Source organism: Festucalex cinctus, chromosome 1, assembly GCF_051991245.1.
Source record: "Festucalex cinctus isolate MCC-2025b chromosome 1, RoL_Fcin_1.0, whole genome shotgun sequence".
Classification (NCBI taxonomy): domain Eukaryota; kingdom Metazoa; phylum Chordata; class Actinopteri; order Syngnathiformes; family Syngnathidae; genus Festucalex; species Festucalex cinctus.
In genome coordinates, this window is record NC_135411.1 from 49041221 (window position 1) to 49065779 (window position 24559).

The window sequence follows — 24559 nt, forward strand, 5'->3', positions numbered from 1 at the left end:
GCCATTTCGTGGCCTTATCAAAGTTGCCGTCTGCATTGGAGACGGCAAAACTGTTGATCAAGCACGTGGTTCGGCTCCATGGCATCCCCCTCGACTTGGTCTCTGACCGAGGACCACAGTTTGTGTCCCAAGTCTGGAAGCGGTTCTGCAGAGCATTGGGAGCCACCACGAGCCTGTCATCGGGCTACCACCCGCAAACCAACGGCCAAACTGACGCCTGAACCAGGAACTGGAAGCGGCGCTTCGCTGTGTGTGTGCCTGCAGTCTCCCGCATCATGGTCATCACACCTGGCCTGGGTTGAGTACGCACACAACACGTTGGTCTCCTCAGCGACAGGTCGATCTCCGTTCGAGACTGCTTACGGTTACCAACCTCCGCTGTTTCCATCCCAAGAGGGACAAGTAAACCTCCCGTCCGTGCAAATGCACCTTCGCCGAGCCCACAGAGTCTGGCGGGAGACCAGAGCGGCCTTGTCCCGTACTGCTGCCCGGAACCGGGCCATCGCTGATCGCCGCTGCCGCCCAGCACCAACCTACGCCCCGGGAGACAAGGTATGGCTATCCACCCGAAACTTACGGCTAGCAGGCGGGGCCAAGAAGCTGGGGCAGTGGTACGTTGGCCCTTACGAGATTGTGACTGTGGTTAATCCCGTGGCCATGAAACTTCGTCTCCCGCCATCCATGAGGGTCCACCCAGTCTTCAATGTCTCCCAGCTCAAGCCTGTTGTTTCCAGTGACTTGGCTCCTGCTCCAGTGACTCCTCCGACTGCTCGACGGTGACCCTATCTACACAGTCAGAGAAATCCTGGACTCCAGACCTCGTGGCAGGGGTGTCCAGTATCTGCTCGACTGGGAGGGCTACGGGCCGGAGGAGCGGCAGTGGGTCCCCCACTCCTGGATCTTGGATCCGTCCCTCCTGCGGGACTTCCATTCAGCTCACCCCTTGAAACCAGGTGGTCCGCCAGCGGGCGTCCGTTAAGAGGGGGGTACTGTCATGGTTTGGCTCTCAGGCCTCTGTTTGTTTTCTTTCCAGCACCCAAGTGATTGGTGGGCGTTTCCCTCTTTAATGACCGCACCTGTTCCTCGTGGACAATCAATGGACTTTAAAAGCCACTGCGCCACTACTGCTGACTGCCAGATTATTCATCTTGCTCACTGCTGTGCAGCCAAGTGTTTATTCTAGCGTTTTCATAGTTTTTCACGTGTCTTGTATTACTACGTCGCCCTTTGTTGTACTTTGTAGAATGGATTTTAGTTTGCGTTCTCTCACCTAGACTTGTAGTGTTACCTTTTATGTGTGCGCTGTTGGCCACGTTTTCCTAAGTTGAACTTTCTATTTCGTGTTGTATGATGTTTGTTGTGAATCCTTGCTTTTTGTAAGCAAGTGTTTTTCGTTAATCACTATTTTTCTCCTTGCCTTTTGCAAGTGTTTTCGGTTGAGTTGTTTTTGTACTGGTTGTCTGACCAGCTTTTTCGGTTGTTTGTTTCCGCGCATCTCAGCGGAATAAATTTCTATCATCCTTTCTCTGGTCTGCGTATTCTGGGATCCACTCTCGCCGGCCATCCCGGCCCCCCTTAACACAAATTGCACCAATTTCAGTTTTTCTTGTTTGTTTTTCTTCAATAAATCAACTAGATCAAACTAACTTTACTCACTCTGACTCTGACCCTTCATCTTCATTGGATCGTAAAGTGTTCCGTTCTAATGTTCTGACACTGAAGGTTTTTGTTTTGTTTTTTTACTACATTTTACTAACCTGTGGCAAGAGTAGGAAGAACACACGTTGAGCTGCTGTTGTCACTTCAAGGATGTTTATTCTTCCCTTGTGCTCAAATGCTACTCTATTCCCTCAGTGTTACTGCACCTACTAGTGGATGGATGTGGAATAGTGACATAGAAACGGAAACTACTGAGAAACTATAGTCTAAAGAACAAACAAATGAAAAAAATATATATATGTAGGTAAAAAAAATATGTAGGGTGGTCTCTGCTTTTATCCACTTTAACTTTCCTACTTCATTCTGTTTAAACATTTCTATAGACAGCTGATTTCAACTCTCTACATAGTCACATAAAAGTAAAAATTCAAGACCTCCAACTTGAGAAAAAAAAAAACCATAATAGGAATCGTTGCTGTATACCATTAAATACTAACCTTGCTCTCGCAAGATGAATTCTCGCGGTATTTTTGAGTTCACAAACTCCGGCGAATATCCATCTGGCTATTGCCAGGTTAATTAAATACTGCAAACTTAAAAACAAGAAAATGCTCATTTTTTTCTTTACTGTAGATTTTACAGAAATGTGTTAGTGTTTTTTCCAGGCTACAGTGGGTGTCAAAATCCCAACAATTGTTAATTTCATCTTTCTTCAAGGATTTATATATTTTGAACATTTTTGTATACAGCATGAACATATAACAATACATGACTTTAAAAAAAAAAAAAGGGAATATTTTGGTAAAGTACTAAAAAAAATGGAGTGAGGAAGCAATTGTGGGACTCAAACAGTCACTCTTGGATCTATCAAGTGTGAAGTCATGTTCACGCAAGTTATTGATGAACACTTTTGTATTTAATTTGTTAATATGTAATTCAAAGTAAAAGTACAAAATGTTCGACTTTGTCTCCTCATTTTGTGATTTGTACAAACCAAAAGAGACTTTCACACACAAAAAAAATGTTCAAAGTATTAACTCAGATTTTAACGGTGCGTAGTATGGTTTCCTGCATAAGCATAAGCATAGTATAAGCAACTAGAATATACACGTACCTATTTAACCAGAATATGCATTAGCATATGCAACTAGCATAGACACGGAAATAGACACCGAGCATATGCACTTAGACATGTACATATACACATAGCATGGACACAAGGACAGTTCAACGTTCGATAAACAGACATATGTCACGACATACGCCCAAAGACAAATACATATGTCAAGTCACACGCCCATAGACATAAGACATAGACGCAAAGACATATTTTTGGCACTCATGGAACCCCGAGAGAGAGAGAGAGAGAGAGTTGTGCATGTGCAAAGCAGTTCTTCAAACTGTGTTTTGAGCTGAACCTAGGAGAGTAGGTGTAATGCTCAATGGACTTTTAAGCAGGTACATACCATTCTTCCCAAAATTATTTCTCATTTGTTGATGTAAGGGCCGACATATTTTGTTTTAATTAAGCAATGCAGATCAGTTCAGTCATAAAAACTGTTCGGGCCACCATATATTTTGCCCCATAATACCTTGATAGTCGTACTCGAGATTTCATTCTACCCTGCACAGATTCAAGACAGATAAAGCAAATCAGCACTGGAATATAACATTCATACTCCTCCATGTTTCACAGTAGGTACATTGTTTTGTAGCTTCATTTCTGAGGATGTAAACAATATAGCCGATGTGACTTGCCAAAAGGCTCCGGTTTCATCTAATCTACCCACAGAACATTCTTCCAAGGCACTGAAGCTTGACAATAAACATGTTTAGCAAATTCCAGTCTAGCTCAGTGACTTCTCACCGACCATTGTGTTTTTTTGTGTTTGTTTTTAAATGTTTTTATGTTAATTCTGTTTCTTTGTCTGTCTTTCTGTTTGTTTGTCTGTCTGTTTATGGGCCCTCTGTTCATTCATTACACCACATTATGGGGTATATATATATATATATATATATATATATATGATATCCAACAAATGGTGTATTAAAATATGTGTTTACAATAACAGTCAAAACTATGTTTTTTTTTCTATTTAAAAAAACAAAACATTTAAAGAATTTGATAGTAAAGACAGCTATCAGACACACTAAAGCAATGTTTTATCTTGGCCCATGGCGTAAAAATGGTTCTCAGCGTACACAGTGACTGCAGTGCAGAATACAGTACACTCACATACACGATAAATAATGTTTTGTCTCCCTCCAGAGGATGATGTAAAATGCACGAATAAAACTGAAGCCAACAAAACAAGGACAAAGCGGCGTACAGTACATCAAAATGTACCTTTTGATGACGAAAATACAAATTGAGAAGTTTCTCATTTTGTTAGATCCTGGTAAAGTGGATTTGATAATACTTCGAGACCTTTAAAAATAAATAATCTTCCAATTAATAATGTGGACAAAAGAAATCTATTGCATAATTGCGTGAACAAAACAAACTTCATCCGGTAAATGATTGCCCTGTACTCGTCATTTGACTTTCGCTCAAACAGGTGCTCCTCTGATCGGTACTGCGCTGTGTTGCTTTCACTGTCATGGGAATCAACGACCACACCAGTGTCGTGTGGTCATAGCCCAATGACGTTATAATTTTATGGTATGACGTGCATCCATATTAGCGTTTTTGTTTCAACACTGGTTTGAAAAACAAAACAAAAACATTTCTTTTTTTTCTTTTTTCTTTTAAAAACAAACAAGGACTATACTTTTCCTGTTTCGCGCATAAAAGACACCCAACCTCGACTAAGTGTTGTGATGATTTTAAACATAAAAATAAGAACTGATGTGTCTTTCAATTTTCCATGATTAGGGCTTACGATTTCGATCAAGTCTTTCATCAGCACCTTATTAGAGCAAGACGTTCTTTAACACCAACGTGTTCGGGGTGAATTGAACGCAGCATCAACCGGCTCTTTGCTGACGAGCGGTTGCTTGTGGAAACAGCTGGTAGTTTCTGTCAGCGAACAACTCGTTTGAGTCGACAGCCACATTTAGTGCGAGGAAATCACATATTGGACTCTAAAGCAACTGACTCAGCCTCGACTTAACTCCCTGCTGGGCTTCTACCAAGGCTTGGGAGATGACATGTCTTAACTGTCTACTTTGTCAGACGTGTTAGCTAGCCAAGTGAAGCTCCGGGCAGTTAACGATAGCTAAGCTAATTCACGAGCACGCGTGGGGGTGTTTCCTGTCTGTGAGGTTGAAGTGATTGCTTAGTGTCAACATGACTCATATACATTACAAATTCTCCTCCAAACTCAGCTACGCCACGGTGGTTTTTGACGGGCCGCACGTGACGCTGACGGACCTGAAGGAGCGGATCATGGGCAGGGAGAGGCTGCGAGCCGGCGACTGCGACCTGCAGATTACCAGCGCGCAAACCAAAGAAGGTAACGTGACATTGTGATAGTGTACGTGTTGCTTTAATTGTTGAACACGTTTGACAGCTTAAAGGCTCGTAAGAAAACACGTGGTCCAGCGTTGCCAGCTGTCTGGTGGGTCAATATCAGTGGTGCGTTTAGAATCCCCAAAGTGCTCTCTGTGTTGGTTCAAAGGGGGGGGGATCCATTAGAATTTGCCATCCCAAGGGGCGATGTTTCACATGGCTTGTATTTGAGTTTGACAGGAAATGAGAATAAAACTTCTTCAGTATACAATACAGTATCTGTATTATAGTGCCCCAGGTGGCGAAGGCACACACACCAGAAAGAGCAGCACAATGTCCACTGAATGGAATCCAAAAAGGCTTTAATTTCTTTCCATTGCATTTAATTTTACCATCCTTGTATGTTTTATATATCAATGGTGCTAGTTTTCTTATTGAAAAACACATTAGAAACATTTATCTTATTTTTGGGGGCTGGAACGGCATAATGGCATTTTCATTTATTCCATTTACTTCAATGCTGAAAGATGATTTTGAAATGTGATTGTTTTGAGTTACGAGGGTGTTCATGGTACAAATTAAATTTGTCTCAAGGCCTCACTGCATATTTTTGTGAGGTAGTATTGAGGAAGAAAAAAAGCAAACTATCTGGATGGGGCAGGTATGTTTTTTTTTTTTTTATTTATTTATTTTTTTTTAAGGTGAAGCATTTCATTTGCTATTTTTTTCAACCTATTTTTTTGTGTGGTGTCACCATTTCAGGTACCTGATTTAAGGCTTTTCTTGACATTTTATAATGTGATTGGTATTCAATAATCTGCTTTGTACATTTTAAATTATTTATATGTCTAAGTGATTTTGTTTGTTCATGCTATTGAATGTGTTTAGGCCTAGTCCAAATGGTATTTGCTTTATCACTTGGAATGTTGTGGAAATCAGCCATAGTCCACTCTTGTAATGTGATTGTTTACATTATTATACTCTATAATACCTGAAAGGGAAAGTAATCAATGAATGGTCAAAAAAATCAGTATTGGCAGAATCAAGAAGAATTTGAAACCAGAATCAAATTTTGTGCAGGGTATGTAGGTGTGTTTCGGCTTTTGGAGATCAAACTTAATCACAAATCATTGCGGTTGATTCTTAGATGCAGGTTATGTGCTTGTTTTTAGTACACCTTTTATTTATTACAAATCCTGTAACTAATCAAATGTAAAATATATGTGATTTAGTTAAATAAAAATTGGGAAACACTTGGCTAAAGTACATCATACAAGATAATTTTACAAACAGCAGAGTGGATATAATGTCTGTCTGACAGAACTTAATTGACATATGTGAAGGAGTGGTTAATATATGATAGCAATGGCCTAGCAATCTCATAAACCAGGCAAATACACCACGTAGCCTCTTTTCCGTTGTACCTTTTCTACACTGTAATGGTCTTACTCCGCCCTGAGTTCTTGCTTTTCAGCTATTTTTCATCCAAAAATGGGAAAACCTAATCTCATTGACATTATCGCGGCTTAAGACAGAACCGACTCTGCAAAGTCAAACATTAGTGTTGCAGACAAACACAATGAAAAAAGGTTTTGGGCTAAATTGATTTTTTAACTTCTCTAAAGCCTAACCTTTATTCCTCAGAGTACACAGACGAGGAAGGGCTCATCCCCAAAGGCTCTTCAGTGATTGTCAGGAGGGTCCCCAAAGTCTCTGTCAAAAAGACTCATAAGATGTAAGTGTCAACAGTTCTACAAAATGCATTAATTCCATTTTGTTTTCGCTGTGGCTACATCTTACATGCATCATAGGCTGCAAAAGGTTTCTGTTGATTGTTGACATAACGTGTATGCTCTTCTTCAAATAAATATATGAAGTTAGTTTTAGGAAGGAAACGTAACGTTGTTTAAACTTGGAGAGGAGGAAAAGGACCTCAGTGGAACATCCTGGTAAATAATAATTTAATTAAGAGATTTCAGTGTTAATATGTAACCAAGAGGAAGTTTTAATTCCTAGTGTCACAAAAAAAAAAAAAAAAAAGCATGCTGGTGATTTTTTATTTTATTTATTTATTTATTTATTGTAATGAAAATTTCTTCCAGAACTCGGATCACATAATTTATTTTACTTAAGACTTTAACAGCATGTGGCTCTTTATCCAACGTCATTCTTGTATAGATTGTTCCAAATAACTAACAGATTGTATATTTATGATCACAAGGTGTTCTTACCATTTTAGTCGGGAACATTATTGCAACTGTGGCATTTAATAATGTGGTATTTGTTGAAAATGTGGCCTGATGATAAGGGAAAGTCCTCCAGCAATGTGTTTTCATTGTAACACCTCATCATCCACTGTAGTAATTGTTTTTTGTTTTGTTTTTTGTTTTTATGTTGTAGTGAGCGCTCAGATGCCCTTTGCCAATTTGTGCCTGGAGCCATCAAAGCAGTATGTAACCAAATCACCACACTCCTCCTGCCATATTGCTGTTTAGCACCAAACCTAGCAGTAGTAATAGCCAAACAAGTGCTTTTTTTATTTATTTATTTTATTTTATTTTTTGCAAGTAGAATGTGATGTGTCAGTCAAAATAGACTCCTAGCTACATTTTTAAGGGGGGTAAAAGGAATTGCTTGCCTGAGAACTAAGCTAGATCATGCTATATATAATGTTTAAAGTAGAGCCCGAGCCCCAATTAATCATTGATTCATTCACATATATTAGTCTCAAAGCTCAAATAGAAGCCCCGTTATTTCCATGCAGAACAAAAAAAAATAACAGCTGTTCCCTTTAGGTAGCTGTACAGTAAAGTTTATGTGGGCACGGTTTGTTACACGACAGTCTGATCTTTGGTTTGCATATTTTTCACACAGGAAAGCATTTAACTTTCCAGATAGTCAACCAATGCGCAATGCTGTGTGGGTGTTATATGTAATCAAGAAACAAAAATATGAATAATGAGATGATGATGATGATGGATCATCATCATCAACAAAACAGAAGCTAAAAACTTACACCGGGCCAGTATATTGTTGTTCATATTATGTCAATATTTATGTATTTTTTACTCATGTTAGTTGTGACATAACCACAATCTTATATGCAGCTCTGATTATGATGCAGTGCAGTTCTACAACGCTGCACAAAACGCGTTGACAATAAACATCCGATGAAATGATTGGTAGCGAGTGCAAACTTGAATAGATGAGAATTTGTATGGATCAGCCATGCTGCTCAGACTTCATGGTCTGTTGTGAGTGAGATCATGCAAAATCAAATGAGGAAGACTAGTTAGGTGAGGTCCACCTCCAACTGCTTTGCATTACTGATAGGACACATTAATGGAAAATACTTATCAAATACACATTGCATTGCCATTGTATTCCATTGACCAATCTTCAGATTGCTTCATGTCTTGCTCCAGCTGTATACAAAGACATTGTTTCAATTAAAGTAAATAAATCAAAATGATTTGACGGTTAAAAAAAACATTCGATTAGAGAACATGTTTGCTATAAATAAGGATCCGATCACAAGATGTGCTTCACTATCACATTCTTTTTGCAAGTAGTTACCGGTAACTCGAATAAAAGGGTGTGTAGAGCTTGTCACTGTTTTCAGGCATGTTTGAAGGCGTGCCAAGTTCAGCCTGGGCAGGTCAAACTTTTATCAGCCAGGCAGTTATATTGATGGCTGATAAAAAGCCAACTGTTGCTTCACCATACTGCAACTGGTGTCTCATCCAAACTTGCAAGTCAATTATAGATTATTATCAAACTCTTATATAAGAAAATGTGCATTAAAAATGCAGGTGGAATTGGTTGCTGTGATGTCATGTTTTAAAAGTAGCACTAATGACTTTTTTTGCGTCCCTTTAAAAAAAAAAAAAAGGTTTTCTAGAAAATTAAATACACAAGATCATTCCTTCCCTATGTAGAAATAAATGGTCTTAAGCTGTTAGTCAGTCCTATCAGGTTGGGTTTTGATGACTAAATAATAGAGTAAACAAATAATATATTTAGTCATGTATAGTTGTGCAGAATTCTATAAACAAACTTTAAAGGCTTTTTATAAAGCTTGTACTTTCTTTCTTATAAAGCTTTTACTTGCTTTCTGACCTGACTTGATTTTTCTCTCTTATTTCTCAGTAGGAGAAGTGTCTGCCTCTCTCCTTAGCATTGATTCCGTTTGGACTATATAAAGTTTCCTCTGTTTTTCTTCAAATAAAGGTGTTCTGATGAAGATGCCCAATGTATTATGTGTTTGATTTCAATTGAGTTACTTCATGTTGTCAACTGTTACATTTAGCGTCAATCCTCCTGGTATAACCAGCCCATTCTTTGAAATTTTAATGGGAAGAAAAAAAAAGTATTGATTCTGGATATATTTCTGAAAATATTTCAGGATTATTTTTTTTTTTTTGGCGCTTTCTTAACAGTAAAAATAAATAAATATTGCTAAAGTGAGGTTTTGTATATGACACAATTTAAATATAGCCTAGCAAAAGTTAAATTGTTAAAGTAATTGTTTGCCGATGGCTATTATGGCCTGTCATCTCTGTTTGCTTCAAGTTAGTTTTGTGTTTGTGGCTACTCTGCAAATATGTGAGTCATGTGACTGGCCTATCCAATGATAGGCATTCAACTTTTAGGTGGAATACCATTGGATGCCGTTGTCCTGCTCTATTGTTGGAACACAAATCCCATGCTTTCCACCGGTATGTGAGAACACTGACCATTTAAAGCTGAAAGTCAGCACTAACATGCATTGTGCTCCTATTCAAAGACAGGACAACTGTCAATCCACAAATGTGTGAAGAAAAACTTTAGGAGCCAGCTTGCATCATACCAGCACCATTTGTATAATTGAATATTAAACTTTGTGGCAAAGTTTGCATGAGATTATATTCAAATATACATTTTCATAATAGATTTAAGACTCAAGAACAGATTCACATCCATCTTAAGTCATTTAAATGCATTCAAATGCATTTGACTGGTTGTAAATTTCATACTTGAACAGACCTGTGACGTGCTGCTTAGTTTTAATTGAAGCTAGCAATTAGTATAGCAATGTTTATCATTGTGGTTATAGTTTGCAGTTTTGTATAAATGCACCAAATCATCATACAAAGGTTTCTCTACACATTTGCTTAATATGGTATAATGTGTAAAAGGGCTTTTAGTCATTAAGATTTTTTTTTTTTTTTAAATCTTCCATGCATGTAATGAGGCAAAAATCCAGAGAAGTAACTGATGTGATCTAAAAATAGATTTTGAAGGAAATCTTAAAACATCACAATTTAAACTAGGTTAGACTGTGTGCAGTATCAGGAGAAGTCTTGGAATGAAAAGACGATGGTAATCTCTCTTGCCCATAAAAATGTGATTTAACTACTGAGCAAAGTGATACTTCAATCCCACAAATGAACCCCTACTTTTGCATTGAGATTTATCGTATGTAAATGGAATTTTATTTATTATGTAAAGGCCTAACTATCAGAATCAGTTTTTTGTTTGTTTTTTTGTGTGAAATTGGTTTGTGTTCAATTCTAACAGATGGATGACTACAGTTCTTCCAAAACCCTGCCTTTATTCTCCAAGGTATGCTCAAATTCATTCTGTATTTACCATGTCACTCCTTTTACCTGGATTTTTTTTTGGGGGGGGCATCTTCATGTCGTGTTACTTTTGGGCACACAAACGTTTCCTCTGCACGCAGATGGTGAACCTGGCAGCTGCTGACGTGTCAGAGGATGATAAGATCAAAGTGATGATGAATCAGTCCTCATACGACCCCATGACGTGAGTTATGCTCCCATTTTGTTCAATGTTATTCTGTTCATTGTAATCCAGTGCTTTACCTACGTCAGTCTCTCTAGTTACAGCAAAAAGTCAGCTTTGGCGCTCCCTGCCAACTACACCTGTTTCCGCTGTGGAAACGCTGGACATCACATCAGGAAATGTCCATACAGTGGGGTATGAGCACCATATTCTATTTACCTGATTAGTTTTTTTTCGAGTTGGTCACAGATCAGTCTTTAAGGATGGACGTGTGGGCTTGGGTAGTGTGGTGAAGGCAGCTCATCAGCATAACTTTGTGTTTTACTAACAACAGGATAAAAACTTCGATACTCCGAAGATAAAGAAGAGCACAGGCATCCCTCGCTCCTTCATGGTGGAGGTGGATGACCCCAACATTAAGGGAGCCATGCTAACCAATTGTGGACGTTTTGCAATTCCTGCCATAGATGCGTGAGTGTTATCGAGTTAAATCAGGACAGCGGAAGTAAATAAAAGAGCAAATATGCTTTGTTTGTGTTTCACTATCATGTGCCCACAGTCAGGCATACGCCATCGGCAAAAAAGAGAAGCATCCATTTTTGCACCAAGAAGAGAATGAGCCAGAGGATGTGAATGTGCCTGTGCCTGAAGAACTCCAGTGTCTGATCTGTCATGACCTTCTTGTGGATTCAGTGGTCATACCGTGCTGTGGAAACAGTTATTGTGATGACTGTGAGTATCTGAGAGACACACACTGAATTTGTCTCACTTTGTCAGTAGTCCCTTAGACCTGGACACGTTTGACCTCCGTAGGTGCATTGGTTCTTATTGGCAATGACAGAACAAAGGCTGAAAATAAGGTGTGTCTTAAAAGTTCCAACACTGGTGTCACCAATTATAGATTTCAACTCTAAACCACAGTTTTTTTGTTTTTTAAATCTATCAATAGCCCTGGAGCTAAACACACGTTCCCAGCCTTATGTGCCATTCCGGCATCCTTTGCGACTCCGTTGTCACAGCCATCTTGATGTTGTCTGTGTCTTAAAGGGATACTTGACTCTGAGCCATTTTCAGCAGTAAAATGTTAACATGAGGGTCGTTCAAAAAGTTCTAAGCCTCACCCTGAAGGACTTGCAGGAAGGAGACCGTTTTTCAGTATTTTTCTATTTAATTCCCCTTAACATAAATGCACTTGGTCCAATGATCCTGAAGCAATGCTAACCCATCACAGAAGAAGGTGGTCTCCTGAGCCCCTAAAAACCCCTCCACAGTGCATATGCCCTCATCATTGTTTCCAAAATGGCAACTTTGCCGGTGTGATTTCAGTTTAGGAAACATGTAGAAGTCAGATACAGCCAAGTCTGGAGTGTAGAGTGGGTGGGGTAGCAATTCAAAGCTACAACTGGCTGCTTCAGCAATTGCAACTTGATGATTGCTCCAACCTCTTTTGGATGCATCTTTAAATTTGTCACACACGCCTCACCTTTGCCTGTCGGTCACCGGCAGAAAAATTAAGACAGAACTCTGTATTAGCTTTTCTAATTTCATAAGAAGTGTCAGTGTGTTTCCACAATACACATGTTCGGCTACAGTTCTTTTTTCTGGGTGAGGCTTAGAACTTTTTGAACGACCCTCGTACTTTGTCCAGAATTTGATAGCTTCATTATGTTTCATGTACAGTTAATCCCTTTTAAAAACTAATTTTGCCACTTGCTGTGGACTGAAGATGTCATTACCTGTGCTGAGGAAATGGGTAACGACCAATCATGGCTCACCTGTTTTCTCGGTTTAGTCAGCAAACTGAGCCATGATTAGTCCTTACTTGTTTTCTGATTCTGAGCACGGGTGATGTCATCTTCTGTCGACAGTAAGTGGCAAAATTAGTTTTTAAAAGTAATTGTTCATGAAAAATAATGGTTATTACATTAATTCATTATAGACTAAATATTATCTCACTATTGAAAATGGCCGAAATGAGTCAAGTATTCCTTTAATAAATATATAAATAAAATAGGAATCCTTTGATGGTCCCCTTGAGCTTGGCAAAGAGTGGGTCAGGGTGGAGAATTACACAAAGCCACATCGAGTGAGTAGGCACGTTGTCATGGTGAAGAAGCCACAGGTTTACCCCCCCCCACTCCCCACACACACACACACCCACGCACACACGCTTCTTCTTGTACACAACGTAGCAAACAGCGCCCACATTGAAGGGTAAAAATTGTAGTTTGGGTTTGGACTCTGAAATGTTGACGCCAATCATGGAACTTTTTTTTTTTTTTTTTGCATACCTTGTGCTTATCATAGATTTCAATAATGAGTACATCACACAAGGCAATTATCTTTTTTCCAGGTGTCACCTCTATTTCATGTTCTCAACAGACTGAAGTGGTTTTGAGCATGTCAACTTAATGTAATAAATTAATACTTAGTAACCTTACATTATTTCCTAATTATTTCACTCTTAACAGTGAAGGTTCATTTACACTGTCTTCCATCCGTAATGACGTTGAACCACAAAGCCATTGCGGTTACTCTTATGTAGTCAAACATCCTATTTACATGCTAATGTCAATCTCTCTTGCTCAGGTATCCGTACGGCCTTGCTGGACTCAGAAGGACACATCTGTCCCACCTGTAACCAATCTGATGTATCTCCTGACACATTGATAGCTAATAAATTTCTCCGTCAGGTAAAGTTGCAGAGAGATGGTGAGATGAAATTATTGGTGGAAGGATGGTTTTAAGTATATTAAAGAGGGGATTGCTGTACTGTATAATCTCAAAAGTTGCACACAATCCATTCCATGATGCTGGTTGGCTTTCAAGTTCTTCAGATTTCATGCATTATATTCTCTGATTATCATTACACTCACATTCTTCCAGAATTCACCTAACATTACTACTTTTGGACCAACGGACTTTAGAGGTTTCAGTGTAGCTTATTTGATCCATACTGCGATTCAGAGTAGTTTAAAAAAAATTATTTCCCATTTCCGGTTTGTTTACTGCACAGGCTGTGAATAATTTCAAGAAAGAGAAAGGCTACAGCAGAAGTCTGAAAGAAAAATCTGCTACCCTTCAGCCAGTCACTGCAACACCAACACCGAACCCTGTTCCCACTCCGTTAACCACCCACCAACAGAAGGTCGACCAGTCTACCCTCAACCAGCAGGTCAACCTCTTTATGGCACCGTTAATCTAAGAAATAGCATTGCTTAGAACTTGTATACTGCGCAGTGTGATCACAAGGAGAGGAGTTGTGTGTCTGTCATCTCATCATCCTGTCTCACAATGCCCGTTCCGCAGGCTGATGTTAAGGAGTCTGCGGCTCATCCTGTTTCCAGCCTACCACCGTCTGTGTACGTATCCAAATTGTTGTTCATACTATTAGAACCCTGTTAGGATGAGAAAACTGTCGAATGATATAAGTTGTTTTTGTTTACTGTGATACAGTCAACATGTGAATATTTTGTGCGTTCCCCTCCTCTGGATGTTGTGACAGTGATGTCACTGACACTGTATTTAATATCTTCTTTTTACACAGTGAAACTGAAGGAAAACCACAAGAGTATTCAGTGGCTATTACACCTTCTGTGCTGTTCTTAAACAAAGAGCCCATGGCTGTTCAAACACAGCCAATGAAACTGGTGAGAAGACACACACACACAAATGCATGTCATCTTCACATATATATTAAAGGGAAGACATAGGAAAATGACTTTTTCATATCTTATACACATATAGTTGGTCTTCTGGAGCTTTTGCATCAAGTGCGAAAGCAAACAACTAAAGAAATCTGTAGTTATATGCCTATTTCTGAAAATGTTTCCGTGAGCAAGTTGTTCTGCACAACCACCCCACTGTTACAAAACAGTGGGACGAATAAACATAACCACCTCCACATGGTCCTCAGCCAATGACATGATCAACACGACTAGCCAAAGATCACGTCAAAGCCAAAAAAACACAGAACTGCAGTGTTGGCACAGATTAGTTTAGAGAAGAGTGTGACCAGCATTTGCTTCTGATAAAAATGTTCTAATGTACTGCTAAGTTCTCTACATGGGAGGAAGGAGTGGTATTTGCACCACACTGCTGGTGATGAAAGTGTTCAAGCTGTTTCTAAAATGCTGCTTCCATAAGTGTTAATGCATTGAAATTTCTCTAGTCACTTACTTGCTTTAGGTGTGTGTGGCAGTCGGGATTTGGTTAAATTAGTCAGTGGTGACTTTGGAAAAGTAAACATAGTTCATTAATGTCTGTTGAACACACAGATACAGTATCAGCGTTGACACTTACTTAATCGGTCAGTGGTTTCACCGCCATGGTAGTGTTGAGTTTGTCTCTAGCTGTATGCACATGTGAAATGCTGCCTCCACGAGTAAACCTGTTTATACAGTCAGCTGTTCACACTTGGGGCTCTGCTTCCGCATGTAGAAAAGGACGCATGTGGTCGTCGCGGTTGGCCTACCTTTTGGCCCAGCAGTATGCAGTATAGGATGGGGGCTGCCTCACTGCATGAGAGATATACGCCCTAAAATTAGCTCATTTAACTGAGCTCTATTAATATGTCTATAATTCCTGATCCTTGGGTAATTTTTATGACCCATGGGAACAATTTTAAATTGTGAAGAAAAAAAATGTATAATATGTCTCCTTCATCTCTGATCAGGTTCATAATGACCCAGTGCAGAAAGTGTCCTTAGGTAAGGAAGTCTTTAACCTGTTCTGCTCATTATCATCAAGTAGTATATTAATTTAATTTGTTTTCTAATATGTCTATATGCGTTTTTTTTCTCCCCTCCATCAAACTCAAAAGGTCAAACACCAACCAGCATGCACAGGTCAGCAAAGTTTACGTGTATGTGGACAAGTTGACTCTATCCGCAGATTCAAAACTCTATCTTTCCCACAGTTCCTCCTCATCCTCAGTTTGTCCCAAGGGAATTTCAGCTGAAACCCATCCCCTGCACCCGTCTTCATCCACCAATCCCCCTGCTCTTCCGCCTCTCTTCCTCAGCCACCAATTCCCCTCATTCCCTCCAGGTCAACCGTTTCTAAGTCGGCCACCAGGACATCCACTGGCTCAGCCTAATTGGACTCACCCAAACCCTCAGGGTGCCCCCATCCCTCCTCTCATCCCCTCTTCCTCCTCCCCCATCCCACCTCTCATCCAGAGGGAATGGTTCAGCCGTGATAAACACAGGAGAGAAAGGTGAATAATGTTTATAAAGTAGACACAAACATTCAAGTGTCTTTATTTTTCATTTGTGTTTGTGACTGCGTCCTTCAGATCTCTTGGTACACGATCCACCTACAGACGGTCCTCTCGTTCTAAGTCCAAGTCTCGCTCATCAAGCAGGTCTAGTCGGTCCCGCTCGAAATCCCACGGCAGGTCAAGGTATAGCTTTTACACAGAGGTTTTAGTGGCTGCAACAAAATAATTATACACATTTTATCATATTGTGAAAGTGGTCATAATGTTATACAATGTGTCTGACGTTATTATTGGATTGTGTTTTGTTCAACTTTTAAAGGGACCGTGTGTAGATTTATTTATTTTTTTGCCATCTAGTGCTGAACTAATAGAATGCAATGACCTGAGTTCGAAGCCTGTGCATTTTGAAACATGCACTACGGTGTCCGAGAGAGACCACACAAGCCTACCACCAATTGCTACATTTGCTATGTTTGTCTCCTTTGGGTGTCAGTAGCAGATAGAAGGCGGTGAAACATGACACCCTCCTATAAGGTGAGAGGCTACCTATATAATATCAGGTATGAAAATCCCTCACCTTTCGGCGAAATGTGCCGTTTTGCATCCGGAATAGGTCACCTACGTGAATCGTGCATATCCGATGAGAATTTTTTTATTTTTTTTTTATTTTATATTTTATTTTAGGGGGAGAAGGAGGTTTGTGGGTAACCAGAGATTCAGCACAGTGATCTCCGAGTGGGATGGGTCCTGAAAACGGCACCGATTCACCGATGTTAAACGGTGCCATGTTCCAAAGCGCGTCTTAAGTTGTGACTGTCCGGGAGTAGATGTGTTGGTAATTTTCTATGGCGCACTTGAACGTAGCAGTGTACACACAACCAGCGTACTGACGACACCCGCTCACGCTAAATTTCATTCATGCGAGATGCTACGCTAAAATGCATTTCCGGGTTTGGGATTTGGATCAATAAGCAAGCCAGATTTGAAAGCCGGCAAGCAAAACGAGAATGAAGCTTTGCGGTTCCTTCTTGGTGCTGAGGCCGAGCGGCGGCTGGGAATACGTGGGAAGCACCGCCGTGCCGCCCGCCTCGCCTCACCTTGGCACAGACCACACGCGGACATAGCAGATGTCTGTCTTCACCCATCGATTTGAATCATGTTATAAGGTGTGTGGCTTTACGATCGTTAAAATCTGTTACTTATACCATATTTATAATTTCATGTGTAACGATAAAACTGCAAAATCTTGGCCAACATGTAGCACTAGCAAGCATTACATACCGAGTTGGATACATAGTCTACATTGAGTTTGTATTTTTTTTTTTTTTATTCTTCCTCTCTGGCTCATGTGTTTTAAATTCATGGTGTTTTCTTATTTGACAGATAATCTGACAGTAAATAATAGGAAAACACATGAATCTGATTTCGATTTTATTTAATGGAAAATGACTGTTAGAGTGAATGTTAATTTATTTAACAATAAAATAATAATTTAAAAAAATAGATAAATTATTACCACAAGCAACAGAACAAAAGTACCACAAAAATTGGAATTGTTCAGTACCGGTACCATCCCTACTTGAATGAAGCACATGCTGTTTGTTCAACATCCTACCACGGTCCAATAACTGTAGCAAAAACAGTTTTTCTTGATGCCATAAAATTTTGAACGTTAAAAATGGTCATCCTTGCACAAACGCCCTCCCACCCCTGTTTGATATTAACGGACAAAATGTTGTTACTAGAGCTTCTCAGCATTGTCACCCATGACCTGTTTTCATGTGATAAAACTTTTTTTTTTTTTTTTTTTTTTTTTTTGTCATTTTACCGTAATTAGGTGTGGGTTTTTAAAATGAATGAACATTGAAAACTAAAAAAATTCTACACGCTCTCCCTTTAAGGTACATTAGATATAAGCCCGATGGCATACATTGAGGTCACTTTCAGCAATACGTTTGCTTCGTTTCCATTTTAGAAGTATCAACTTGTTTGCCTCATTATGACAGCACTCTATGCATTTTCATACATGGCCAAAAATAATCTGTTTGTATTCTTAAACAGGTCACCATACTCCCATCACAGAGTCTCCCACACCCGCCGCACCCATCCCTCACGCTCCTACAGTTATGGTTACAAGAGGTCCCAGTCGCCCACGCCATCCTCATCATCTTCGCCCCGAGAGGATTCTCGTTCTGCTTCGCAGTCAGATCACCGGAAAAAACGCCATCACAGCAGAAAGTCCTCTCACAGCAGCTACAAATCCAGGAGACGAGTGGAACCCTCACCAGATTCTTCCAGACAATCTGAGGGTCACTCGGGGCAGAGTTATGCCACTGAACCAACAAGTGCCCAGGAGGCGAATGCAGATTACTACCAGCAATGGAAAAGACAGTATAAAGAGTGGTATGACAAGTATTTCAGCAGTTATGTTAGCCACTATCATTGCCTGCCGCCTCCCCCAAATCCACTGTGGGTGGACGGAGCAGATAACCATTCGAGCCACCAGGTAAACTCGTTCAACCATCACCAACGTACGCACAGCACATCAACGCACCGCCGTTCCCCTCCATCTCATTCGTCCTGCAGCAGTCGCTCCAGTCACTCTCAATCTTCCAGCGAGGGTCGTTCCCCACCGTCACGATCTTTGAGTAACTGCAGCTTCCCGCCCTCTCGCTCGCCCAGTGACACCCGCTCGCCACCATCTGAGAACGTTGCCCCTCAGTGGTGGAGCGCCGAGAAGGACAGCCAGGAGCAGGGAGCTCCAGAAAATTCACAAGCGCTCCCTGCCATCAAACCCAAGCATGAATCAAAGTATGATGAAGTCGTATCAGAAGACAACACTCGTTCCACTGATGCTGCACACTCAACAGGCAAGAAGGACAAAAAGACAAAAAATACTTGCAGTGACTCAATCACAGACAGTGATGCTATCCAAAATCCACTCAAATCAAATAAAAAGGAGAAAGAAAAACAACTGAGACCAGAAGGTGAAAATAAACGTAAACGAGGCAAAGATTCAAACTCTCTGCGCCAGGATGGGGAGAGGGGTCAGACGGTCAAGCTTAGGGAAAAAGCACGCAAAGTGGATAAAGACACACACCCTGAAGTCTACAAAGCTTCCAAACCTGAGAGAAAAAGAAAGAAAAATGAAGAAAAAAGTCCCATCATTCCCACTGAAAGTGAGTACATGCAAAGCGACCTTGAAACCCCCAAGGATGAATGTCCTCAGACTGGTGACAAAGAAATGCAACAAGAGCAGAAGGAAGAGGAAAAGAAACCACTCTCTCCCAGAGTGGAAAACATCTGGGAGGAAGGGATGAAAGTGAAACCACAGAAGAAGATTAGCATCAAACTGGAAGCGAGGAGACCTGAAGAGAAAACAGAAATACAGGAATGGCTTTGTTCAGAGAAGAGTGATACGAAAGATGATGTTGAGGAGTTAGAAGCAGAAACTTTGGGTACCGAAAAGCAGCAGGCAACCGGGCTTCATGAACTTGGGGAAGCAGAAGAGGAAGACGGGACCAAGTCCAAAGAAGAGGACGAGAGGCCGAATATAAAAGAGAGAGAGCAAGGTGAAAACATGAGAATTGATGATGGAGGAAAAGAGATTGTGAATGTGAAAGAGGAGGAGATGGTGACAAATGATGATGGAGAAAAACAGAGGCCGATTGTGAAGGACATCAGAGAGGATGAGAGCGTGAGAAATGATGAGCGAGGAATAGAACAAAGCACGTCAGTCGCTACTACTGATGAGAAGACAACTGAAGAGGAAAATGTCGAAGAGCTGCCAGAAGAGTCAAAGCCAGAAGAAGAGCTGGTGGAAGGTGTAAAGATGAAGATTATAAGTGATGAAGACATTGACTCTGTCATGATGTCACATTCCAATGAGAGGCTGAACATTACAGCGGGGGCTGACAGGTAGGGAATCCATTTTTTTTTCTTGCCAGACTTTTGTTATCACATCATAATTGCATGTTCAAATTAAATCAAAACATTAGATGTAGATCAATTATGCTTTTAAATCCAAACTGGTATCAGAGTGCTGTTATGGCAAATGTAATCATCTCTGAATCACTGCGGGAGGCCGTTCAACGATGGAACAAATCACACTGTGCAATTAAAATCAATATTACTTTAAACCCTTTCCAGAGATCCTGATCCCATAATGTATGATCTTTGCTTCTGCTCTCAACAGCAGCACTTACATAGTGGACCACGGGGGAGGTGAGGAGTCTGTGGAGAGCAGAATCGCAGTGACAACACCCCCACAGGAACAGAAACGCGCTGAAGACGACACACCTGAGCTCATGCAGGTAGGTAACTCTTAATGTCCAGTTGCTGGTAACATTTATATTGTACAGTACAAATAATGACCTCCCCACTTAGGAGCTTTGTTGGTTTTGTGTGTTAATAAGCAAGAAACCTCAATTGTAAGACAGTATGGCCTCGTGCATATTAAAGTAATAATATGCAGAGACTTGCCCACAGTGCAGATTGCTAAAGTAAAAAGATGTAAAATATGTAAATTATTAAATCAACTAAATATGTAATGTATGGTCAAATAACAAACATGCAATAATGTTGCAGGGCTACCCACTTTCATCTTCATAGAGAATGTGTCTGTTTCCTGCTACTCAAGTCACTATGTATAGACATTCTCATAGAAACGGAATAAAAATAAAACGGGTCAAGTCACCAGTGCATCACAATTAAAAATAAATAAATACAAAAAAAAAATGTGTACATCACATTGCACAGAAGCCAGACTAAGCCAAAATGAGCATGTTATAATAAATTAATCCACTCCCTTCAAGCACGTTAATTGTCACATGCTTCAAAAACTGGAAAAGGGCAGAAGGGTTGCAATTATAGTTTTCACTCAGCTTTGGTGTCATATGTTGGAAAATACAAAAAATAGTACAATGTAATTGTAGTTTTATTGATTAATCTTTTGCAAAATTGACGACAAATAGTATGAAACCTGAAGCAGCATCTTCCTTAAGAACAGTGTTGTGCCGATGCCGATGCCGATACCGATACCAGTATCGGGAGGGGCGCCGATACTGCATTAAAACGCTTGCATCGGTATCGGCCGACGCCATTTCCTTGCATGCATTTCCTGTTTCACAAAGGTTTTGAAGCAGTGCCTGCCCAACATAGTCATGATTTTGCATCCAAGTTTTTTAATCCATTCCAGACACCCAGAAATATGAACAAATGTTTATTTATTTTTTTCATATTTTCTTAGTTATTCGGCCACTAAAAACAAAAATAAATGAAAATGATATTTTCACGCCCCCTAGGTTTTTTTTTATTTTTATTTTTTATGAGCCTCTACCGAATGGTTGAGATGGAAATTGATGGTAACAAATGAAATAATGTGCAAAAGCAATTAAATTGTTGTTTAGAACCTGTAAACACAAAAGTAAAGAGGAAAATGAAAAAAATGGTGAATAATTGATGTCAAGTTAATTTTATTATAATAAAGAAGCTTTCTCTTGTGTTTTTGTACAAAAATCCATCTGCTTGAATCTTGTCTGCGGCATTATATCAAAGCGTGATGCAGAGTGCCAGGAAGTCAAAAACGCCAATGGAAAGTAGCATAGCCAAGAAATCTTCGATCTCTGCAGGATTAGTCTTGATTGGATCCCCCAGCTCTCGGACAGAGTACAAATTCGATTGATGAGCATTATGATGAATCATCTCATCTTTGAAGATCATTTTGAAGTACTGAAAGGGTGTCTTGACCATGTCAGGCTGTGCAAAAATTTGAATCAGGAATCTGGATGTCCTCAGTATCTACAAAAGCTTCCAAAATTCATCTGGCTTCTTTTTCTTTCTTTTCAGTCGTTTTCTTCTTCTTGCCAGGTGTTGACGTAGTCATCCAGCTCTCCTTTTACTGTTTTTAGGGTATTTTTTTCCCTCTTTCCCTTCCGCTTAGCAGGTGTGCTAGTTGAGGGCAGCTCATCTTCATCCATAGATTCAGGGGATTCACCAAGGAACTCTGCTTGTTTGGGCAGATAATCAGGACCCCCAATTTTGTCATCAGAATCACTCAGATTAGCCTCACTCTTGAGGATCCTCTGGTACAAGGGCCAGAAAATTCCTTGGACTTGAACCATAAAATGATTTCGCCTCCATCTTTTTTTCCCCCGAAAAACAAAAAAAGGTAGGATACAGAAACAACTCACCATCAACAAGGATAGCATGTTTACTAAATTGTACAACCTATCAATCAATCAATTTCAATATAAAAACACTATAGTTAAAACATATTGACAACAATGTATGAATAAGTGTTTTTTAATTGCATAGAAAATTGTAAACGTCTGTGATATTAGCACAACTTCACTAACCTGTAGCCATATGGTTGAGCTGTCTCGCCATACTCATTTTTACCATGAACAGCCATCTCAACCATTTGATCAAACATGTTTTAAAAAAAAAAAAATGATTTGACCCTTATAACATGTAATTGTGTTGCATCAACTGACATTTTTTGGCAAAGTAACGTGTTATAGATAAAAAAGAAACTTATCTTTCAAAGTGCAGCCAAAGATAGTGCCCATGTCACCTGCTTGTGGCAGGATGCTTGAAAAAACTGTGGAAAAAGTAGAATGACCTCTAGTGGTTATTTTGTGCATCGCATACCTCAACCAAGTGGTGGTCCAATCAGGCTAAGTTCAGTTCAACACATTTTCTAATACGATATAGTGACTCAAAATGTGGTCTACCAAATGGTCGAGGCGACCAATAAAGGTTTTTAAATTAACAAATGACTCATAGCCTTTCTATTTTTTTTAGGTGCCTTTCTTCACGTTGGAGAAAGTGGACCCTGGAGCGGATGAACAGCAAATTATTTCACTTGTGCCACCTCGACCACCAGTGACACCAGGCCACGGGGAAGTTCAGGGAGACAACGAGCAAGAGCGTCAACGGTTAGACGAGATGCAGACAGATGATGAAATCAGGGAGAGAAACTTTTGTCTGGCTCCCTCTAGTGGCCAATACAGAGGTGACGTAAGGGACACTGAGTTGGAGGGGAAGATGGGAGCTGACAGACCTGTGATGGACTGGACAGCTGAGGGTGACAATAAAGAAAGTCACGAGGCAAAAGAAGAGGTAGAAAAAGAGTTTCCAATCCCACCAAAAATCCAATCCTTGACAAAGGACAGAGAAGAAGAAGTCAACATGGATGCAAGCGAGGAAAGCAATCCAGTCAATCACAATGAGTGTACACAACAGATGCCAGATGTAAAATATGAAAGCACAAAGAAAGATTATGACCACATCTCCCAGAATCACAATAATGACAATATGGAATGTAAATCCAACAACAGGAATAGTCCTCTACCTTCCATCATTCATCTCTCTGAAAGGCTACAAGGACCCGCAGAGTCTAGCCTGGCATTCAAGCCCTCTGATGAGCCCTTGGCCAACCCGGTGTCCAAGCGCCACCATAAACCCAAGGCCCAAGCAGCACCTCTCCCCAAACACTCAGACACAACCAGTGTCAAGGTGAAACCCATGAGCAGGGAGGAGCTGTGGAAAAAGTACAAACTGGAAAAACTGTTAAAAGAAAGCCAACAGGAGCAGGCAGGGAAGGAGGCGCAGCCGGAGACAGAAGCAAGTCGCCATCACGTCACGCACGAGCCGAAAGTGGAGCGAGTGGGAGGAGAGACGCCCTCCGATCACAACAGCGTCGTCATGAAGAAGAGTGAGCATGAGAGGAGGACCAAGAAGCACAAGAGGGACAAACAACACGGAGACGAAGAACTGGAGAGGAAACACAGGAAGTCCAAGAAGAACCATGATGGCTCTCAATGAAAAGGCCTCTTTTACTTTTTTTTTTCTTTTTTTCTTTCTTTCTTTTTATTAAAGTGCCTGACTGGTTTAGGTTATTTTCTGCTTTTCATGTCAAGATTGGAAGAGTCATCCAATGATGAAAATGAGTAAATGTGAAAGAAAAGCACTTTATTCTTTAGATGGAGCTAGCAAATGTTACATTTTCATTTTTCATTTGACTCTCAGCTAGTAGCAGTGCACAGAGAATTATGGTGAATTTAATTTAATTGTGCTAATTTATGTTAATTGAACTCTTGCACCTGTTTGTATAAATGTATTAATTTCAAAAGGAATGACATGCTGCTTATAGGTTATAAGAATTTTTTGTTTTTTTTCCCCCTGTTTTGTAGGAAATAAAAATAATTCCATATGCATCAAAATGTGTTTGTCTTTTGCTTGCTGCTGTGTTTGCATTACTCAGCATGTGAATTCCAGTAAGCATGTCTGACAGACTCAATCAAAACTGAAGAATTGTTACATCTCTTGCATTAGACGTCATCGAACAGCGCAGGTATGTTCTGCATTCACACTCCATTGAAATTCAAGTCAAAGTCTCTTCTTTAGTTACTGCTTTAGCTTGTGTCTAGTCGACAGTACTG

General features: G+C 40.1%; 1 protein-coding gene across 7 annotated transcripts; it reads left to right on the plus strand.

Moving 5' to 3' along the window:
* Positions 1 to 4595: 4595 nt before the first annotated feature.
* On the plus strand, positions 4596 to 24334 carry rbbp6 (retinoblastoma binding protein 6). Of its 7 annotated transcripts, none has more exons than XM_077539631.1 (19): positions 4596 to 5114; positions 6755 to 6845; positions 7511 to 7559; positions 10670 to 10714; positions 10833 to 10915; positions 10984 to 11089; positions 11229 to 11365; positions 11454 to 11626; positions 13484 to 13587; positions 13911 to 14069; positions 14135 to 14256; positions 14442 to 14544; positions 15570 to 15603; positions 15717 to 15741; positions 15813 to 16112; positions 16191 to 16298; positions 18177 to 20033; positions 20311 to 20428; positions 22920 to 24334. In XM_077539631.1, exons 1-19 carry the CDS (start codon positions 4949 to 4951, stop codon positions 23940 to 23942), a joined length of 4803 nt encoding a protein of 1600 aa, XP_077395757.1. In that variant the 5' UTR covers positions 4596 to 4948; the 3' UTR covers positions 23943 to 24334. The 7 variants fall into 7 exon arrangements, with proteins under 7 accessions (XP_077395757.1, XP_077395784.1, XP_077395773.1 ...); XM_077539658.1 differs by having other exon boundaries at positions 10993 to 11089; XM_077539647.1 differs by having other exon boundaries at positions 4597 to 5114; positions 14204 to 14256.
* The last annotated feature ends 225 nt before the right edge of the window (positions 24335 to 24559 follow it).

Excerpts from the sequence above, each read along its gene's own strand:
- rbbp6 (XM_077539605.1), top strand. The coding sequence starts at position 5,638 with ATGATTTTGAAATGTGATTGTTTTGAGTTACGAGGGTGTTCATGGTAC. Across the intron at positions 7,560-10,669 it reads TGCCTGGAGCCATCAAAGCA|ATGGATGACTACAGTTCTTC; the intron begins GTATGTAACCAA and ends CAATTCTAACAG. Across the intron at positions 10,916-10,983 it reads TCCTCATACGACCCCATGAC|TCTCTCTAGTTACAGCAAAA; the intron begins GTGAGTTATGCT and ends TACCTACGTCAG.